The sequence below is a fragment of the Pungitius pungitius genome, chromosome 18 (assembly GCF_949316345.1).
Source record: "Pungitius pungitius chromosome 18, fPunPun2.1, whole genome shotgun sequence".
Lineage (NCBI taxonomy): Eukaryota > Metazoa > Chordata > Actinopteri > Perciformes > Gasterosteidae > Pungitius > Pungitius pungitius.
Genome location: NC_084917.1, coordinates 10071421 through 10090766, shown reverse-complemented (window position 1 = coordinate 10090766; position 19346 = coordinate 10071421). Strand labels below are relative to the sequence as shown.

Below are 19346 nucleotides of genomic sequence, written 5' to 3'. Positions count from 1 at the left end.
AAGAACATCAGACGATGGGAGCCCAAAAGTGTGTGGAGCAGACAAAGAGGGGTGAATGTTTAAAATGTTTGCATACATAGACTGGAAAGCTCACAGCACCTTTAGTCACAGGTACAAACAGACTGCGTGATCTACCACCTGACAGGTTTTGAACACATCAACCCTGCATAGTTACAATGTTGTAGGCGAGTGGTGTCAACCGGTTACGCTACAAACTAGTTTGAGCTAAAATTCAGAAACATCAAATCTTTTACAGGAAATACAATAAACCTCAGTCTTCACTTCCTTGGTCATCCACACTTATTCGTCCCAGCTATAGACGTTACAGTCCTTGTTTTGAGGAATCAGTGAGACTGAAAAAAAGAGCCCATGGTGACCACAGTAGTGTCACACCACCAATTACAGCTCCTATGTGGCAAATTGATGTTTATCAGAGGAAATAAAGAGTTCAAGTTAGTTTTGTGAAATGACTTAAATATGGTGGCTATTAAACATTATCCTCAGCAATATTTATTCATGCATATTGTTGTGTGAATGTGCCATAGACGACTACAGATGTCCCTTGGATAGTACAGATGTTACTACTAATACACTATAATACACCTCCAAGGCACAGTCTTTTGTTGGATTTCTTTCATCAAACCCAGTACTGGTTGTTTTTAAGAGTCGGAGTAGGAGACCTAGATCTCAGAGACGTCTGGAATCCTGTAGTTTCCATATCCTTTTCAACACCGTCACCACCTACAATATTCCCATCACCACCTACTCCATCGGCTTCAAATGCCCCCCAGAAGGTCATCCCGGGCGCCAGGCTCCTCCTCCTGGGACTCAAATGTCGCCTGGGGGAGGTAGGGCAGCTCGCGGGGCCCAGCGGGGTGACCACCACGGAGGGCATGGCCAGGCTCCGCTCCGCTCGGCCCAGGTAAGGGCTGCCCTCCTCGGGCAGCGTCCCCGCGGCCAGCTGCTGGAGGAGCCTCAGCCGGGCCCGTTTCTCCTTGCGGCGGCGGAACACCAGGATCAGAACTACGAGGATCGTGATGAGGAACAAACAGGCCAGCAGCGGCAGGATGATGAGCAGCGGGTCCGAGGAGGGGCGAGGGAGGATCTCGACGTGGACCGGGTGCAAGCCGGGAGGGAAGGCTGGGGCGTGTTTGTTTGAGACTGACGGAGTGTGGGGCGGTTGGCCGTGGCCGTGGCCGTGACCGTGACCCACCCCCTCTGCGTGACTCCCCGATCTTCCCCCATGGCCGCCGCCGCTGCGTGTGTGGTTCCTCCCGCGGCTGTGAGGCCTCAACTTGTGCAGTGTCCTGTTGTGGTTCTTATGTGACAAAATGTGGGGGGGCAAAGCCGCACCGTCCCCGCTGAGCGTCATCGCGGTCTTATTATGCGTCGGGAGACGGGTGGTTGGTTGTTCGCCGTCCGTATTCGAACTGCTCGGACCGTGGTGCATCTGGTGGTGGGGCAGGATGGTGAAGTGAAGCTCGCCCTTCGCCGGTTGGACGTTTCCAGCCTTCACCAGGAAGGTGAACGAATCGTTGAGAGGCGTGGCGGGGGCGTGGCCTCTAGCTGTCACGAGTGCCGATTCGTTGTCGTGCTGCCGGCTGTCGCTGAGAGTCTCCTCGATGGCGACCCGGCCCTGCACCACATCTCTAAACGTGAATGACTTCAGCACCTCGGACGCTCGGTTGGGGTCGTAGGTCATCTGCATGCGCAGACAGTGGAAGAGAGAATGCACGGAAATTAAATGATTATACTGAAAGTTTTTACCTCCATTTCATCATTGATTGGATTCACGCTCGGTGCGGTGTGTCAGGAGGTCACAGTGAACAGCTTTACCTTGACTAGTTTTCCATGTTTTGGTGGCGACAGAACCAGAAAAACTGGGTTGGCTCGGCTGATTCTCGCCAGCTCGGAGGCGTCGATCATGGCCTTCCCCAACTTCACAGCAATCCCACTGGGCACCCTCACCGGCTCCCTCAGGTACACCAGAGGCCGCACAGTTACATTCACCATCTGCGCTGTCAGACTTCCATAATCGACACCAGGTGACGTGGCCGACACTGTGACTCGGAAGCTGTCCTCTGATTCGCTGAAATCGGTCATGTGATAGACAACGCGTCCTGACTGCACGTCCTCGTGGCGGAAAGCTGCGACTTCCTGGTCGTTAATAGCAATGCGTCCGTGGCGAGGGTGTGTGGTGACCGTGTACGTGATGTTGACCTGCCTGCGGCTGTTGGTTTGAGCTGCAAACTGGTTGGTCGTCAGGACCACAGCCGTCCTGCCTTGGACCAATGACAGGCCAGTGTTGTTCACCATGGAGACAGAGGGCTTTATCACCTCCAAACTGAACAGTTTGTAGAGTGGACGATGGTGACCGTCGGTTACGTTGAAGTAGAAAACACCCGTTGAGGGCTCTCCCTGATGGAGGGGGGACAGACGGAAGGAAAGGATTCAAAGGAAACACCAAAGAACGGTACGGGCACTCCACTACGTCTCCCTCAGCAGACTCACCTGCTGTATGAAGTGCAGCCGGCCGTGGTTGACGTCATACTGGGTGAAGGAGGTCACCGGCTCCAGTCTCTCCCCCAGCGTCAGGTAGCCGTTGCTGGGTTTACTGATCACAAGGTAGTGCAGCTCCTCTGGAGGGGTGTCATGGTCCTCAACCTGGAGATTGACAGCATTATATTTGACAAGACTCTGGAAAAACAAGCCCAAGTAAACTTTTATGTTCAAATATTGTAGCTGCTTGCCTATTAGATCTCCAAAGGTGTGCATAGGAAACGCATTGTTTGTCCCGAAAATAATAATTTCCTCTGGAAGGAATACGCTTGATATCAGCATTAATTAATACTGGGACTTGTAGATGTTTTATTTTACAATTTCCATTAAGATAAAAAAAATCTTTTTAAAATAAAGAGAAATTCGTAGGATATTGGCCCTTTGCTTTTTGTAATTTTGTTTCTAATAATGAACAAATAATTGTTAAAATCAAATATGATGTTACAACGCAGTCTTAACCTGCTCTCTTAACGCTGGCTCACCTGCAGATGGTCCCGTCCAAGTACCACCCTCTCCCCGATAACAACCTTCATACTCGGCGCTCTGTCCCGGATGAGCGGCGGCTGGTCGTTGACCGGTGTCACCGTGATGTTGAACGTCTCCGTCACCGCCAGGCTGTCCCGGGCCAGGCGAGGAGAAACCACATCTAACGACGACAGGGAGGACGATGAGGCCGAATAGAGAGAGGAAAAGGAAGAGGGGGAGGAAGAGGACGAAGATGAGGAAACACCAGACGAGGAAGATGAGGAGGAAGAGAAGAGATTCAAAGGAGCCACCCAGGCCCGGAAGGAGAAGCTGTCGCTGGTCGTCTCCGAGTCATCGTGGGCATAAGTGATGCCGAACTTGTTTAGGGTGAATTGAGAGAAATCAGATTGGTTCCTGGGGAAAAGAAAAATATAAAAATAAGCTGTACTTAGTTATCACTTCACATTTCAAAGGTCGCCTAGTGGTTGTTGGCAAATGGTTTTGTTGTAGTCACATTTAAATTGGTAAAATTACCACATACCTTTATTTATTTTTTTACGTATTTGTGCCTTGTTTTTGGTACGACTTGTTAAAATATGATTCATCTATTGAGGCAGGAGGAGCAAAGCAAAGCACCTAGTGAGGTTTTGTCCTTGTATGGACAGAGACCCGTGGCGCGGCGGGGAAACCAGGCGATACATGACGTGGTGGTCTTTCCGGTGCGGCTCAGGCACTTTCCCAAGGAGATTGGAGGCATCGAGTTTAGACCTGTCAATCGTCACTCTGCCTCCCTCGGCAACCACAGCACCTTGAATGACACACGCCAACACCTCAATCGGTCCACTTGAAATCGTGACCTACAGGGTCCAAATAAATACCAAATAAGAATGAGGGGCATTTCCACACGCTCAGTGGCACAGCACCTGCGTTGCTCAGCAGTCCGGTTTTGTGTTGACGGCTGTCGTGATGCGCGTTGGCCTGATAGGAGATTAAGATGTTGAAGGTGTGCGGAGCCAGGAAAGCCGGAGGAGAGGACACGGTGAAAGAGAAAGCGTCTGCAGCCGACCATCCCACTGACTGTGGCTTGTTCTGATGGTACAAAATAACCCCATCTTTCACCTGAGAGACGAAGACATGACCAAGCACAAAGGGATCCATGTTATTTGGGCCACGATACAAGAGCTTTCCTTTTGTTGGCAGAGAGACAAATGTCCCTACCATGCCTTGTGTGAACGTGGATATGTTTCTGGTGGAGTTGTCGGGCATATGGCGGACCAGGTTGCCAAGTTTAGGAGGATCAGTTACCACAAACACCACTGAGTTGTTTCTTCTCATGTCGCTCACATCGTTGGTTACGGCCTGAAGCTCCTGCTCAGAGATTGGTGTCACAGAGCCTTTAATGGGTTGAACAAATTATGCGAGAGTTATTAGAAACGCACATCAGGGAAGAGACATTGAATGTTTTTACCCCCTATGCTGCTGTAATCCTGTAAATTTACCCACTGTGGGACTAATAAAAGTTAATCTTGTCTTATTTGTATTTAATTAACACTGGATTGTATGCTGTTTAAATCTGTTTCAAAATCACATTCACTGTAGTTTTATCTAGCATCAGTAACTTTGCTTTTTCAGCCTGTTTTGTAAAAACATACCTGGGTAGACCTCCATGGGATGATTTCTCTGCAGGGTGAGGACCAGAGAGTAGGCAGTTGTGCTGAAAATCTGTCGAGGGGCAAAGTTCACGCCGTCGTTCACCTGGAAGTGAAAGCCACCCGATAAAGCACCTACACACACAAGAAGAAACGTCAAGAAAATAGAGGGGTTGTTATTTTGTTTATTCCATCCCATCCACAAAGACCTTCCCAAGATGTTACTCACCGCTGTGCACAAACATCAATTGCCCGGTTTGTATGTGATTTTGGGTGAAGTTGAGGATTTGTCTGGAGGGGGCCCTCTTAAGGGCCAGGTGACCGTTGCTTGGTGGTGTGACGATGAACTCCAGAGCCTCAGGTTCAGGAGTGTCCGAGTCCTCTGCTCTAAGGTCATCCGTGGTGATTTCTGTCACTGAACCCACCCACACCTAAGGGAAAAGATGGAGGCAGAGGACAGGAGGGTTTTACATTTCATTACTGTAAATAACCAGTTGTTGAACTTTGGTGCATTGTAGTGTTTATATGCCAATTTATGTGTCTAATTTTTTGTTATTGCAGAATTCTCTAATTATTATTTCCTTAACTAGTAATCCTATAAATAAAGTTGATGCAGTCGGACTCATTTGAGCTGAAAACAATCACAATGTCCTATGGGTGTATTTATTGTCACTCTTCACCTTCAGACCCTTGTTGGTTGTAACAACGGGAGTTTCATCATCAACAGGTGTGACCTTGATGTGACCAGTGCACGGCAGGCTGTTCTTCTTGATTTCCGTCTGATTGGCCACAATGGTAAAGTTGTCTCTTAGTGTGTCGCTGCCATCGTGGATATAGGAGATGTACTCACGTTCCAACTGGGAAACAGAAGCCATGTTTGTAACTCCCTGTGGGGCTGATGTTAGATAGGCAGGAACAGAGCAACAGCACAGAGGAAAGTGTGTATCTTGACAAATTTGAGTGCTTTCAAAATTGTGCAGACTTTGGGGGCCAGAACCCGAGATGTTGTGTGTGTGTGTGTGTGCGCTTATTCAGACCTCAGTGTGAGTGAAAGCAGCAATGGGCATCCCCGGGATCCGACTGTGCTCCAAGTGTCCGTGTCGTGGTGGAGCGATGACCTGATACAGGAAGTTCAACCCTGAAAAGTGATGACTGGCCACTGTGATGATGTCAGGGGTCAATGGCAGGGACGAACCCTCATCAATGGTAAAGTCACACACCTGCAGAACAGACAACTTCCAGAACTTCCTCTGCGTAACAAAATCAATTTCTCACAATTTTCATGCAATCATTTCCTTTTTAAGAACATCTAGACCGTCTATACGGACGTGTTGTACCTGAAGAGGGAGCAGGGTTGGGATGATGTCAATCTCTACCCTGAAAGGTCCGACCCTTGTGACGCTGTTCGTTGCCTCCAGCAGGAGAGAGTCGTTGGTGCGTCCTGCAGCCTTCTGGTGGTAGATGATCAATCCCTGGTTGAGATCCTCCTGGGTGAAGGAATATGTTGGCTGCCCGTTGATGCCCTGTATGGAGGCACGGAGCGTTGAGTGCTGCTTCTGTTGTGAAATCATTGTAACTTTTTACAGCAGCGGTGTGCAACTGTTTGCAAGACTTAAACCTACTGAAGGAGGATTCTGATGGAGGTGCAGCTGCTCGCCCAGCTTGTTGGTCTGGTGCTTCTCCTTGGGGGGAAACCGCTGTAGAAAGCCCAGGGCTGGAGGACGTTGGACGCTAAAAACTATCTCTGAGGGCCTGCTGTCCTCATGAACCACCTGTTCAAACAGAACAAACCCCATTTATTTATAAATAATGCAATGAACATCTGATATTAACAGAGCATGTGAATCTTCTAGATAGAGATAAATAATGTCAATGCGAGTCTATTGAAGTCCAGATGAAAGCATGTGACTCAGAAATCTGACTTGCTTTGAAAGGTAATTTTGGAAAATGAATGAATCAAAAAGCATCTGTCAAGACAAGGGCTGTAAAGTGACCACCCGGTAACCGAGTGATAGATGAGTGATTTGCTTATGGTCACCAGCTTACCTCTAAGTGCTCCTTGCTTATAGAGACGTACTGCCCCTCGGACACAACCACTGGCCGGTTACTTATGACCGTTGGCGGCCTCTGGTGGCTCTCCAGAAAGATTTTTACCGTGACTCCAATGTCCAGTTTTATATCCCTCCTCCTCCTATCTAGATGCATCTGTGTGTTCTTCTCGTTTGCTCTTGCCGTCACATTGAACCCATCTGACAACTCGTGGCTGCCGTCGTGGTGATACGCCAGGCGACCCAACACCAAATCTCGCTGGGTAAATGTTGAAATTGCGTCTGCTGCTGTTAGACCATCTCCGTCATCAAAGCACAGCACGCCGTGTTTCGGTGGAAGGAAGACCTCAAATGTTATTTCCTGTGGGTCTCGGATGTCCAGGTTGCTGAAGATGCTGAGGTTGGCAGAGGTCAAGGCTTTGAAGCCACCTCGCTGGACCACGAGGCCTGTGTTGTTCTCGACTTGAAGGTAAGGATCCTGTGCCATCACCTGCATCGGCCAGTCACACAACAGGAAGAGAGACAAAGACATCTTTAAGCAAATCATTTGTATAAAGAAAACACACAATTTAAACCACTAATAATGACACAAACATATTTATGTAAAACAATGTGAATACCAATTTTTTTTTTTTATACTGATTGACTTACTTATTCCAATGGCTAATCAAGAAAGCACTGTAAAATATGCATGGATAAAAAGGCATTGCATTCAGTGTGAAGATAACATAATCACCTCCAGCAGTGTTGAGACGTAATGTTTTCCATCTGATACGAAAAGCACAAAACGTCCAAAACTCACTCCTCTGTGGACAAACAACACTTTTTTCTGCCAGGGGAGGAGAGAAAAGGAGACGATAAGGAAACTGCATCAGCAGGTTTTAGAAAAAAACAAAAACTCATGAAACACTAGAAGAGAAAAGTTAAGTACAATTTTTGGTATCAAGCGGACAAAGGCAGCTGGATCTTCTTAAACATCAGCATCTTACACCCTCTTCCTCCACACTTCTCCAACACTGGAAAATCCTTTCAGCTATAAGTCTGTAAAGGTTTTTTTTTGTGTGTGTGGACAGCTAAGTGCAAGACATGAATAACTTTGATGCCAGGCTGTCCTAAAGTATGGGTCATCTTCCCCATCTGTAGCCTGTCGATGTAAATACAGGCACCCCATTGGACGCCTATTTCAGATGGAAATCTCATCCCTTTCCCCGGTCTCCTCTATATGTTCTGGCAGGGAACTGCATTCTGGACTTGGCTTAGCCCGAGATGATTGCAATTGTTTTAAAGACAAAAAGAAAAATAATTGCTATTTTCCGCCAGGGCAGAAAAAGGATGGGTTTAAGTTTGATAGAACCCATTATAGTGTGGCAATAGATCTGGCTTTGCAAGACTATATTTCCTCTGAACACGTTGTTTCATCAGTCGAATGAACGAGACCCTTCACGGATGAACGTGTTTACCTGCTGGAGATCCCGTTGCGTGAACTCGTACAGCTTGTGACTGGTATCACTGGCCAGCACCAGCTCTCCCAATGGAATCCCTCTTCGTGTGTACACCAACCAATTGTCCTCAAAGTCAGAGTCGTTGTCCCGGAAACGAAGGTCGTTCAACGTCACCAACCTCTGCCCGTCGCGGGCTACATGGAAAACTTTATCGACAATCCTGACAGGTCTCTCGTCGTTGACGAGCTGCACAGAGATGTTGAAGGTGTGCTCAGCCGTCCTCCGATCCTGCTGCTTTCCCGTGTGTTTGTTCGCTTTGCAAACCACAATTTGAAAAGTGAAGGAGTCCTGCTTGGTCTCACTGTCGTCGTGGACATACACGACCCTCTCCTCAATGATGTCCTGGTTTGTAAATGCCACAATGTCCTCGTCAGTGGAAGTGGAGTTGGAAAGGTTGATTCTCCTTAAGTGGCCGTGCCTGGGGCTCCCCGTAATGCTGTAGTGGACGTCCCGGTTGCTGGCTGTGTGAGTGAACAGGATGTCTTTGCTGATGACTCTACTTCCACCTTCCGGGGTCGACAGGCCTTTGTTTACAACGGTGATGGCGATCGACTCGGCTCTGATGTTGATCCGGAAGTCGTGAGCTGTAGAGTTGGCATGTGTGGTGAAAACCTGGAAGCTGAACGTGTCTCTTGTGTCCTCCTGAAGCATGTTGAGCAGCTCGTACTTCATCAAGCCATCTGTGATATTCTTTTGGCTGAAGGCCGAGTTCCTCCGCAGAGCTTTGTTGTCGAGGAATAGCTGCCCTTTCTTTGGCACCGTGACAAGCGTGAAGTAGAGGTCGCTCTCGTTGACTTTTACACCCTTTGAGATCACATGAAAGTCCTTGGGAGTGAGCGCAGTGGACCGAACACCGTTGACCTCCATCTTGCTGCGTGTGACCTTATAGTGGATCCAGCGTACTGTTATGGGGAAAACAACCTCCTCGGAAGCCCGAGATCCTATGCTGATTTTACATTTGAAGTAATCAGTGGCGTTAGTCTGAGGCTGAACGCTGTGGTAAGTGCTGAGGTATCGGATCCGTTCTTTTTCCAGAAGCTTCTGAGAAAAGGAAGTTGTCGGTTTCCAGTCGCCACTCGAGTGCAACCGCTGGAGCTCGCCATGTTGTGGTGACTCCACAACGGCATAGCGGATTTCCACCACCTGGTCCTTCACATTAACTTGTACTGCGAGGTGAGTGGTGGTGATGATGAAAGCCTCGCCTTGGTTCACCTCCAGTCCGGTGTTATTCACCAAGGTGTGTTCGAGTGGCACCGCCAAGATCCTCAAGACTACTGTGTTGCTCAACTGTGCAAAGGAGAAGGAACAGGGAAACAACAGACGAAGAGGAGGAAAGGAATCAACAGGAAACAAGTAAAATAAAGTTATTAGAAAAACAGGAGCAGGTTTTTCAATACTCCACTTTTGCAATATTAAGTGGCGGCATAAATTGTGTACAATAACAACTGTAAAGTTAACAACAGCTGTGTTTTAGACCAAATGTCCGCATGCTAAAATCAATAATAATTTCAATAATATCAATGTTCACAGTTTCATTTAGATTGCTAATAGTAGCACTTAACACAAATCATAGCACAAACTCATGGCCATTTATTAAGTTTTCAGGCCAGTATCCGACAAAAATTATTGAGCTCAAGATGGCAAAATATATAATGTGTGTCGAAATCAATCAATTAATTGAATGCAAGTAGCCCAGAAGGGTTGAAACAAACACTTTTACTCTAGTTAAGTCCATTTGCATTTTTGCTGAAGCCACCTTAAAAAATGCTCCAAACGCATGTATCACATCCTTTATGTCACAGCCAATAGGTTTATTGTCTCTTGGGCATGAGGATACGTTATTTACCTTAAGCCCGTCGCTGACCCTGAGTGCCAGCCGGGAGGTGGGGACCCCGGTGTGGACAAAGCAGATCTTACCCTCCGCCAGATCATTCAGTGGGAACAAGTTAATTGCCCTAGAAGATAGTGAGCAATCCTGTTAGCTTCCCGAGCCTGTCCCCTAACTCCAGAAACATTCCAGTAACTGCTAGCATGACTTTTGGGAATGCAGCCAGGGGCCACAAGGTGGAAAAACACTGCCTTATACTGAATGTTTATCAGAATCTAGCAGGGTCAATAAGTTCTATATTTCCACCGTCAGATTTAACAAGCAACTGAAATCCAAGCTCTACACCCAGCTTTTATTCACTGGTAGGCTTTTCATTTTTGCATTGGATTAATCATTCCATCCGACCCTCATGGTTGGTTGTATGATTATTCTTTCAAAGCCGTGGTACAAACCTGCCGGGGTAGTCCTGGTGCTCGAGGTGTCCAACCTCAGCGTTGAGGTCTCCTAGAGAGCTGAACACCAGCTCTGCAGGACTGCTGTCAGGGTCCCACACCTTCAGCCAATCTGCTGTCAGCTGGGGACATAGTGGCTGTATTAATCACCTTTGTTTCCCTTATCTAGCGAACATCCATGCAAAGATAGATGACTGAAACTGACATCTAATAAATACAACAATGAAAAAATCTTAATTCATTAACTTCTGTCAGGAACTGCTATTAAAATCCACAGAGCACTAATATGTTACATCTACATCCCTGAGGAGTAGAAGGACTGCAACTGATATTTTGCCTTCACATTTACCTTCCTCAATATGTTATACAAACTAACAATTGCTTAGTAATAAGTTCCTTCATGTGTGGATTTTGGACGTGTTAACCTCCCTTTGTTGAACATCTCCTGGTGATATAATCATCTGTGAGTAAGTAAACGTCTCCACAGGCTGCAAGGAATCCAGCTGACCCAAGAAGCAGGAACCCAAAGAAATGCTTTCCTTCAACTGGTGTCAAAAACACCTGAAATTGATAACTTTGAATCTTTTGCGCCACACCTGTCTCTTCCGGCTCTGCCGGTTTCTCTTCCTCAAAATACATTTGAGCTAAATAATAAAATTATCTAGGATAGAAACATTTTACACCTAAAGCTCTAAATTAAATTTAGTAAACAATAAACAAATAAACAAAACTTCCATGCTGCTTAATGGTGCATAAACCTTTTGAGCTGAGTTTAATAAAGACAGGACCAATGACTGCTTTCAGTTATTTGTGGTATTCGTTGTACTGTCATTCATTGCATTTATTTTGCTAAACTTTGTGTTTAATAAGTTATTTTTTGTTTAATTGTGCAGCTGGACCAATATATATTCCATTTATAAAGAGCTTGATGATATTATATAAAATAATAGGTCCGTGTAACCTTGAGAAGAACTCAAGCAACCCTGAGATTAACATTCGATTGAATTAATACTAATTGTTGTAAGAAGTGCAATAATTAAGAATGCTTACTGTACATAATTTGATATTCATTCTTATTTATTACATCAGCTACCAGCAACCACTCTGCTCCATACCCACTTGGTACACTTACACATACGAGTGTTCTGCTGTACCAACCTGTCGGCTGGACTCCTCCAACAGCGTGAAGAGGTTTCCCTCCGGCAGGCTGAGCACAGGCGCGTCGTTAACAGGACTGATGCTGATGTCGAACCGATGCAGGCGGTTACCCTTCAGAAAAACAGGAGGCGTCTTTCTTTTGTTGGTGAATACTGAAAAGGTGAAAAAGTCATGCTGGTCCTCTGAACCACTGTGAACGTATATCACACGGCCCTGCCACAAGTCCAGCATACTGAAAGTGGAGTCCATCTTTCCTGCTCCTATTGTGATAGTCCTCTCCTGGCCCTCTCGCAGCATGCCCTCCGGGTCGGGACTGAGGTCCAGTTGGAGCTGGCCGTGGACGGGCTGGCCCTCAATACGGAACATCAGTTGGGATGGATGAATGCCCAATTTCCTAAAATCCAGATTCACCTAAAAGACAATGTGAAAAGGAACTGATTTGTTGCTATTATGTGACAAACTACAGTATATACTATATGTATAACACGTCACAACTGAGACCAGTCCTACCCTCAGGTGTTTGGGCTCCAGCGGTGCCCGACCTCCCTCCAGAACTTCAAGCTTTCTCAGCAACAAAAAGTTAGTGTTCTTCTTATCGTGGCCGATTGGTTGTGGGGTTGTCCCATCAAACTCGGAGCGATCTGATGGACTCATCGTGGTCAGCACATCTGGATCTTGCCCTGTCTTACAGCCTACAGTGATGTCCTTGGTGATGACGGCGTGGGGTAGGCCCGTTCTTTGAGTGTTCACCCTGATTTCTCGGAGGCAGCCTCTGAAGGAGCCTCCCCGCCCGGACAACAGCCCAGCTCGCCTGGCCTCGCCCCGCGCTTCTTCGTCCAGCCCTCCCAGGAACAGAGGCCCGTCGAGCTGAATGGCCTGGAGATCCTGACTCAGCGTGGCCTTAACCGTCTCCTCGCCCACCTTCAGCTGGATGCTGTGGGGCAGCAGGTGCAGCTGGATGGGGTACCACGAGCGATCGCCGTGAACGTGCATTACAGAACGCAGCTCCGTTTTACTGCCCCCTCCGGTGGCGACCGTTGCCACGAGGTTACCATCTCGGATCTCCACAGCCACGAACCCTCCCTGGTTGCCGGAGGTGTACAGAACCAGGCCATCGTCTTCTCTGGCAGAGGGGTACAGTTCACATTCAAACACGCCCTCCTGTGGCCCTTCCCACCGCGGGAGAGAGATGAAAGCTTTAGAGCTGAAAAAGCTGACGGCATCGTCTTCCGTGGCCGCGAACTGTGAGCTGCAGCCCGGAGACACCTCGTGGACGCTCTTGTACCCGGAATGAGGCCTGAGGCTGGACAACAGGTTGTGCTCGTTAAACACAACCTCGTCTACGCAGCCTCGAAACCCAGCGGAGCCGCTGAAAAGGAACGGTGGATTCAGCCCGGCGGTGCCGCCAACAAAAAGGCCGTCCTCGACGCTGAGCTCCCGGTCTGGTCCCGGCATACGGAGGCTCGCGCGAGAGTCTCCGTCCACGGTCATGTTCACGTCACGCTGGTCGTGGGTCAGCTCCATGGAGTGCCATGCCAGGTTGCTGAGATTGACGCCCTCTTCTGAGCGCAGTGAACGCTCACCCGAGCCCAGGTTCAGACGGACCTGAGGGATGAGAACAACGGAGGGAAAGAGGAGAATAAATTACTATGAAATTCTACATGGTTTTAGTCGTAAGTAAGGTAGTAAGAAAGAGCAAGACACACAAAAGCAGGGACGACATAGAGATACAAAATAGAATCAAGGGACTTGTTCACTGTGGTAAAGCATTATTTCTCACAAGAGAAATGGAAACTCTTTTATGAGGGGCTCCCTTATACATATTTACGTTGGTCATGAAGGAACTTGTTCTAGAAGCGCCGGGGGGATTTTTTTTTTCTCTCTACGAGCAATCCGACACCGAGGTTTAGTCCTCTCTGTTTCTCCTCGTAAATGGCAACATTTGAACTAGAAAATATTTGTGAGTGTGTGTGAGGACTTGAAGTGAGAGCCACTGGACTGCTTGAATTTGGCCTAATTTCTGTTTTACATCACTACAATCCAAATAAATGGTCTTTCACTCATCCCATTGTGTTTTTTAAAATGACCAAAAAAGACATCTCACTAGTGTGTCACCCATGAATAGGTTCCTGTGAGTTGCTTTTGACAACTATGCTACTCTGCTAAAATGTGCTAATGCTCACCTGCAGGCGCCCGGAGAGGAGCTCCAACAGCAGGAAGTCTCTGCGTCCAGCGGCCAGGAACAGCATGCCAGCCGGACTGGAGGTGCGGAAACGCACGTGGAGCAAAGTCTGATTGGACGTCTCCCTTGTCCGCAGGTGGATGTATCCATCCCCGTAGAATGACTCTACGACAATGAACAAAAACACAGGGAAGAGGCAGAGGTCTTAGCTGTCGACGTCGTTTATATCTGTATAATAAAAGACCCAAATAATGGAATGAAGATTCGGTGACTAAAAGCATTCTCCCAGCATTGGCTATTCCATTCAATTGTATTGACCAGGTTGTCAATGTGCCGTCTATCCTGCACTTTACACCTGCTATCCAAATCAATTAATGACAACTAATGCATTCTGGGGCCGGTCACCCACAAATATTCTGGTGCTAATTAGAGTTTCCTGTTAAACCCAATGACGCAGGTTAGACAAAATTCTCCAACAGGGCTGCTCTGATGGCACCGATGTCCGTCACAGCACAGGGAGATAACTCAATAACTCAAAGACAAATATAAATAAAAACATGTAATGCACCACCAATTTTTGGCATTCAAATGGCATCTTCATGCCAGATAACAGCTTGTTTAGAGAAGATCAACCGGGAACCGTTAATGTTTTTTGAAATTAGTATGCAACCTATTTAATAGGGGTTAAGATAGATAGAAGTTGTGGACCAATCAAGCTTCTATCCATTCTCCCCAGAGTCTGAAACCCTTGTGTAAATGTGGCTTGACACTTTCCATTCTAGGGTTTTATAATTGTGTCTATATGTATTTATAAAGTACTTGGATTTAATAGTGAATCTGTGAATGAAACAATAAATTAGGCTTCACTTCAATCAATTTGACCTACAAAGCAGCTGTTAGAGCTATTGGAGCATGCTGTTAAAAGGACAATTTGTTGAACAAATGGCAAAGAGAGGTCAAAGAGAGAGAAAGGGTGTGTGTGCTGTAGGGGATGGCTGACACTCTTAAAACTATCAAGCTCTCTAAAGCAGAATAGAATGGTTGTGAATGACTGAACACAGGGCCATGTTTCAATGATTTAAATTAAAACACTGAGAGAGTGTAATGCATTAGACTCAGAGTTTAAAAGAGTTTGTGAGCCGGAGGGGGAGGAACACAGCAACAAGTTATGAGCAAATTACTTTAAAAAGCTGCTGTGTGCAGCTCAACAACACTTAGTTAATTGACATGACACCCAATAACGTTTGTTTCCACTTCACCCATACAAAGAAGTACAAAGTACAAATACAGCATCACATGCTAGACTTTTACCTGCAGGGAAATTGTAACCATTTAACCTTTATATTATATTATTATTATTGGTTTTCCTGCAGGCGTTTAAAGCATCTACCAAGTTTGCCAACATTTGTCAAAAATGTGTTAACATTTGTTGTTATGGTGAAGATTTTGTTGACTAAAATTATTTTGGATAACCTGTTTGGCGTTAGGATATATAATCATGACTGATTTAGCTTATAGTAAAAATAACTTAAACAGTACAAATGAATGGAATAATTATATTTTTTATATCCATTATTCTGCATTCAATATAATCATTTATTGTTATTGTATTGCTTTTAAATCTCTTCTGGTTGGGAAATACATTGCCTGCGAATTTAATAAATGAAACAGGTCCCAGTGAGAAACACTCAGTCAGCATGCGCTGTGCATAAAGCCTATAAGCCTGCTGTCAGTATCCCCCATGCCGGTCCATCTATGTCTAATCTGCCTCTATGATACCAGTGAACATTGGATTATTAGTAATCTTCCGACAGGAACCAACACACCTTGAATGTGAGTTTGGTCTCCTGCCGAAATGATGAAATGTCCCACATGCATATGCAGCAACTTCTGTTAGGAAGTGTTGATATTGGTAGTAAAATTATTTAATTTTGATCAGAAATGTTGACTGAGAAAACTAATTTAAAGCTAAATCTAAAACCAAATGCTGTAAAACTGACTTTGCAACATTATTAACTTAATTAATGAGTGATGACATTAACTTCAGGTCACAACCACAACTTGTGTGTGAGAGGTAAACCTAGAACTATTTAAAAACTATAGCTGCATGCGTTTGGCATGCTTAATGAGGGAAACATTTTCAAAGCATCATACTTTCTTACCATCAACAATGCAACAAACCATTCAACTGAAATGATTTGGAATATTAGCTCTCAGGTAACGTTCTCATTCAAGAGAAAATATGTCTGTGTCTCCTCTGCAGTGCCTTACCTCCATAAACGTGTCCTGTGGAAATCAGCAGGAGAAGAAACAGATCAGCAGCAAGACTCCCCATTGTTAGTTAGGCCCTTAAAATCGAACTTGCATTTAATTAAGAGCAACATCTGGCTGCTGGACTGTGCAGCCCATTGTCCTTAGTGCTCAGCACTGGCCCTCATTTCAACCACAGGCCACTTCCAGGCAGACTCTACTTGCTCTGCTGGCTTTGGCCTACACTCTTTAAAGTAGTTCTACCTGTGAGTGCTGGCAAAGCACAGCGCGGTGGAGCTCCACCCTTGGATCCTCCCCGTGGATGTAGTGCTTAGCGCTGAACATGAACACAAGGGGGAGGTGTCACAACACTTACAAAGTAAGTAGTTCATAGTAGCTGATAGATTTAAACTTTGGGGTAGTTAATCACTTTATTAGGATTTTGGTCTATGTTGCACACCTTTGGTATGCATTTATAAATCCTCTTATTGACTGTTATTCAGATGTTCAGGTCTTAAGAATCAAGCTTATAGTCAGTTTTGGTTTTATTTTTATTTCATGTGTATTAACTTCATCCTTCATGTCTTGTGCATCACTTATCCAAACTTGGCCGACCCAGTAAATTGTTATTAACGAAGGTTAAAGATTAAATCTGACATTTTATAAAAATAGGTCGGTCTTTGGCTCACTGATACTATACTATTGCCTTATTCTGAGGGTCCGAACGTGCCTCAGCCAATCATCACGAGGACCGAAACTATCCCACTTAAATACTGTTTTCCAACGTTGAGTTAATCAAGTTTACTACTAATATTTTTAAACTGTCCGCTATAACCATAAATCCAGCTGAAAGTATGAAAAAAGTAAAGTCAGAGCAACAGCATCGTCTGTCATTTGTTACTTTCCCATTGACAGACAGAGACAGACAGAAAATAATGGCAACAGAGAGAGAGGAAGTAAAAGGGAACGAGAGTTTAAAGGAGGGAAATGGCCTGTGGCAGATTGAGGTAAAGTGGAAGTTTGGGTGTGATTGTTAAAATGCAGGACACACTCCCCAGTCTGTATCCTGAACCCCTCCCACCCTTTAACCTACTACTTCTACACAAACACACACACACACACACACAAATACTTTGAAATGGGTTGTGAAGCTGCAGCTTGAGAGCGTTCGGTCCATTAAAATGCTGAAAGAACACACATGAGGGCTTTTTATTCAGCTGCTGATTCAAACTGCGCTTGGCTCGCTCATGAGAGGAGTGATGGGTTTAGGTTTAGTTCCCAGGGTGTTGAATAATAGATTCTGCAGCCGGGTTTCTTAGACGGAGGGGTCACTCCCAAAAATGGGTCACAGTTCAGTGGTGACGGGTCATCTCACGACGAGAGAGGTGGTTTGTTTTAATGAGCCGGGATCCCACGCTGAGAGGATTAGCGTCTTGTCTTTTGAGCTGGAAAAGTCTTTTAGGTGCGTGAAAAAAAAATACTAGCAGACAACTGGATGTTTGTATAGAGCTTAAATTAATACATTCCCCATATGTTTTCTGGACAACACAACCCATTCAAAGAGGGATTTCCGATGCTTTATGCAAATGATCTTGCATATTAATCACATGACAAGATCGGTAAAGTGGTTTCGCTAAAGTCCATGCAATTGGTTCTGTAAGCACTGTATTGTTGAATATTATAAATATATTTTAATCAATTGAAAGAGAAGTCATGAAAACGCTGCCACCTTCTCAGAATAAAACTCCTAGCTGTTTGAGGTGTGTGTTGTACAAAACACTAACCAAAGCCACACAACTGCTGTAGTACAAGGTAGAGAACAGGAACCACCTGGCCGAGGAGGCAAACAGCGCGGACCAGGAAGAGATGGAGGATCTGGGACCGATTTAACCAGCCGCAGCTAAAACAACAAAAACATGCCACACGGCGGGATGGACCGTCCATAAAGCTCCCCAACACGTTGCTATGCGTACAAGTGAACATAGTAAATAAAGAAAAAAAAAAGCAAAACCTGCTTTCCTCTTGGAAAGATAACGAGCATAATCTTCCTTCCTTCCACACCTACGTGTGTTGGCACATTTGCGCCTGAAAGAACAAGAAGCAGCTCCAGTTCTCCCGAGGAATTCGATAAAAATCCATTGATTTTTGAGTTGCTAAACAAGCACTGAGAGAAGAAAAAGAAAATGAAGCACATCATCCACCTTTGCGGCCGAGATGAATGAGTCGGTGTTTTGGTCCTGGGATATAAATAAAGTTAATGGAGGAAGGCTTGAAGCCCCGTGTGGGCTCCGGTCTAAACTATGGCCTGCGCTCGTATAAATACAGTAATTGAGTGACACATCCATTCTCTATTTATGAGCTTGTTGCATAAGAGACAGAGAGGAAGGAAGAATAGCGGTAGGGAGAAAGAAAAGAAGTCTCAGACCAGCTGAAGTTCAGAAAGAGGCTATTCAGATGGTCCAGATCCATAGATAGATAACACGCCATAGAGAACACAGAACATTGTTCATCAGCATTTTTGTCATTTAGTTTAAATATCATGACATTTTTAACAAAACTCAACCCGTCCAGGGAGGGGAGTGCGTGTTTGTGTATTTGTGAGGGAGGCCAGAGCTTGGTCAGCCTTTCATTAAGTGCACTCTCTCCATCATTAGCAACAAGTCCTAAGGCACACCACACAATTCACGTCAGTGTGCTGTTCTGTGTGTGTGTGTGTGTGTGTGAGTGTGTGTCTAACATATCGCCAGAGGCACTTCTTCAAATGTTTCGGGGAACCTTTCAGATATCTGATATTTAATTCCTAAAAACATGCAATACGATGCTGGGACCAGCTGCTACCTTTGCTTGGGGACACATGGAGTCTTTGTTTGTGTGTTTCTGTGTGTGTGTGTGTGTGTGTGTGTGTACCCATGTGTGAAAGTGATTGCGGTCTGAGTCACTTTGAGTCATAACTACTCTATTTAGAACACTTGTTGAAAAGAGACAAAAATACGACAGAAGTAGAGAAGCTAATACTCCTATTGACTGGACCGATTACATAAACTAGAAGCAGTCCAAGTCATCACTGGTCAAACAAACGGGTGGAAACAGGCGTAGCAGCTATCTGCATGTTGATCAGCTGTCTAGCTCCCATCGTCTAATTTTAGCAGGTTTTGCTTTTCACCTGCTGGTGATGTGAGTCGAACAAGTTGAGGATCACCACATTTCCAGTCATCCCATGGGGGGACCATTAGGCCCACAGGCCAACCCTGCT

The 19346-nt window shown here is 45.7% G+C and overlaps 1 protein-coding gene across 1 annotated transcript; it reads right to left on the bottom strand.

The window, feature by feature from the left end:
• Positions 1 to 637: 637 nt before the first annotated feature.
• On the bottom strand, positions 638 to 19004 carry LOC119227024 (chondroitin sulfate proteoglycan 4-like). Its single transcript, XM_062559023.1, has 23 exons — positions 19001 to 19004; positions 13845 to 14008; positions 12172 to 13266; positions 11662 to 12072; positions 10504 to 10625; positions 10070 to 10178; positions 8182 to 9510; positions 7458 to 7550; positions 6720 to 7211; positions 6296 to 6445; positions 6011 to 6196; positions 5711 to 5893; positions 5354 to 5530; positions 4903 to 5104; positions 4677 to 4808; positions 4243 to 4418; positions 3948 to 4143; positions 3661 to 3832; positions 3336 to 3438; positions 3042 to 3218; positions 2512 to 2664; positions 1837 to 2418; positions 638 to 1702 (listed from the first exon to the last, which is right to left on the bottom strand). Exons 1-23 carry the CDS (start codon positions 19002 to 19004, stop codon positions 638 to 640), a joined length of 7473 nt encoding a protein of 2490 aa, XP_062415007.1.
• Between the last annotated feature and the right edge of the window lie 342 nt (positions 19005 to 19346).

What these genes read in the sequence shown, in the direction of transcription:
- LOC119227024 (XM_062559023.1), bottom strand. An exon ending in TGGAGGAGTCCAGCCGACAG is followed by an intron (nt 10,626 to 11,661) that starts GTTGGTACAGCA and finishes CTATGTCCCCAG; the next exon opens with CTGACAGCAGATTGGCTGAA. An exon ending in AACATGGAAAACTAGTCAAG is followed by an intron (nt 1,703 to 1,836) that starts GTAAAGCTGTTC and finishes CTGCGCATGCAG; the next exon opens with ATGACCTACGACCCCAACCG.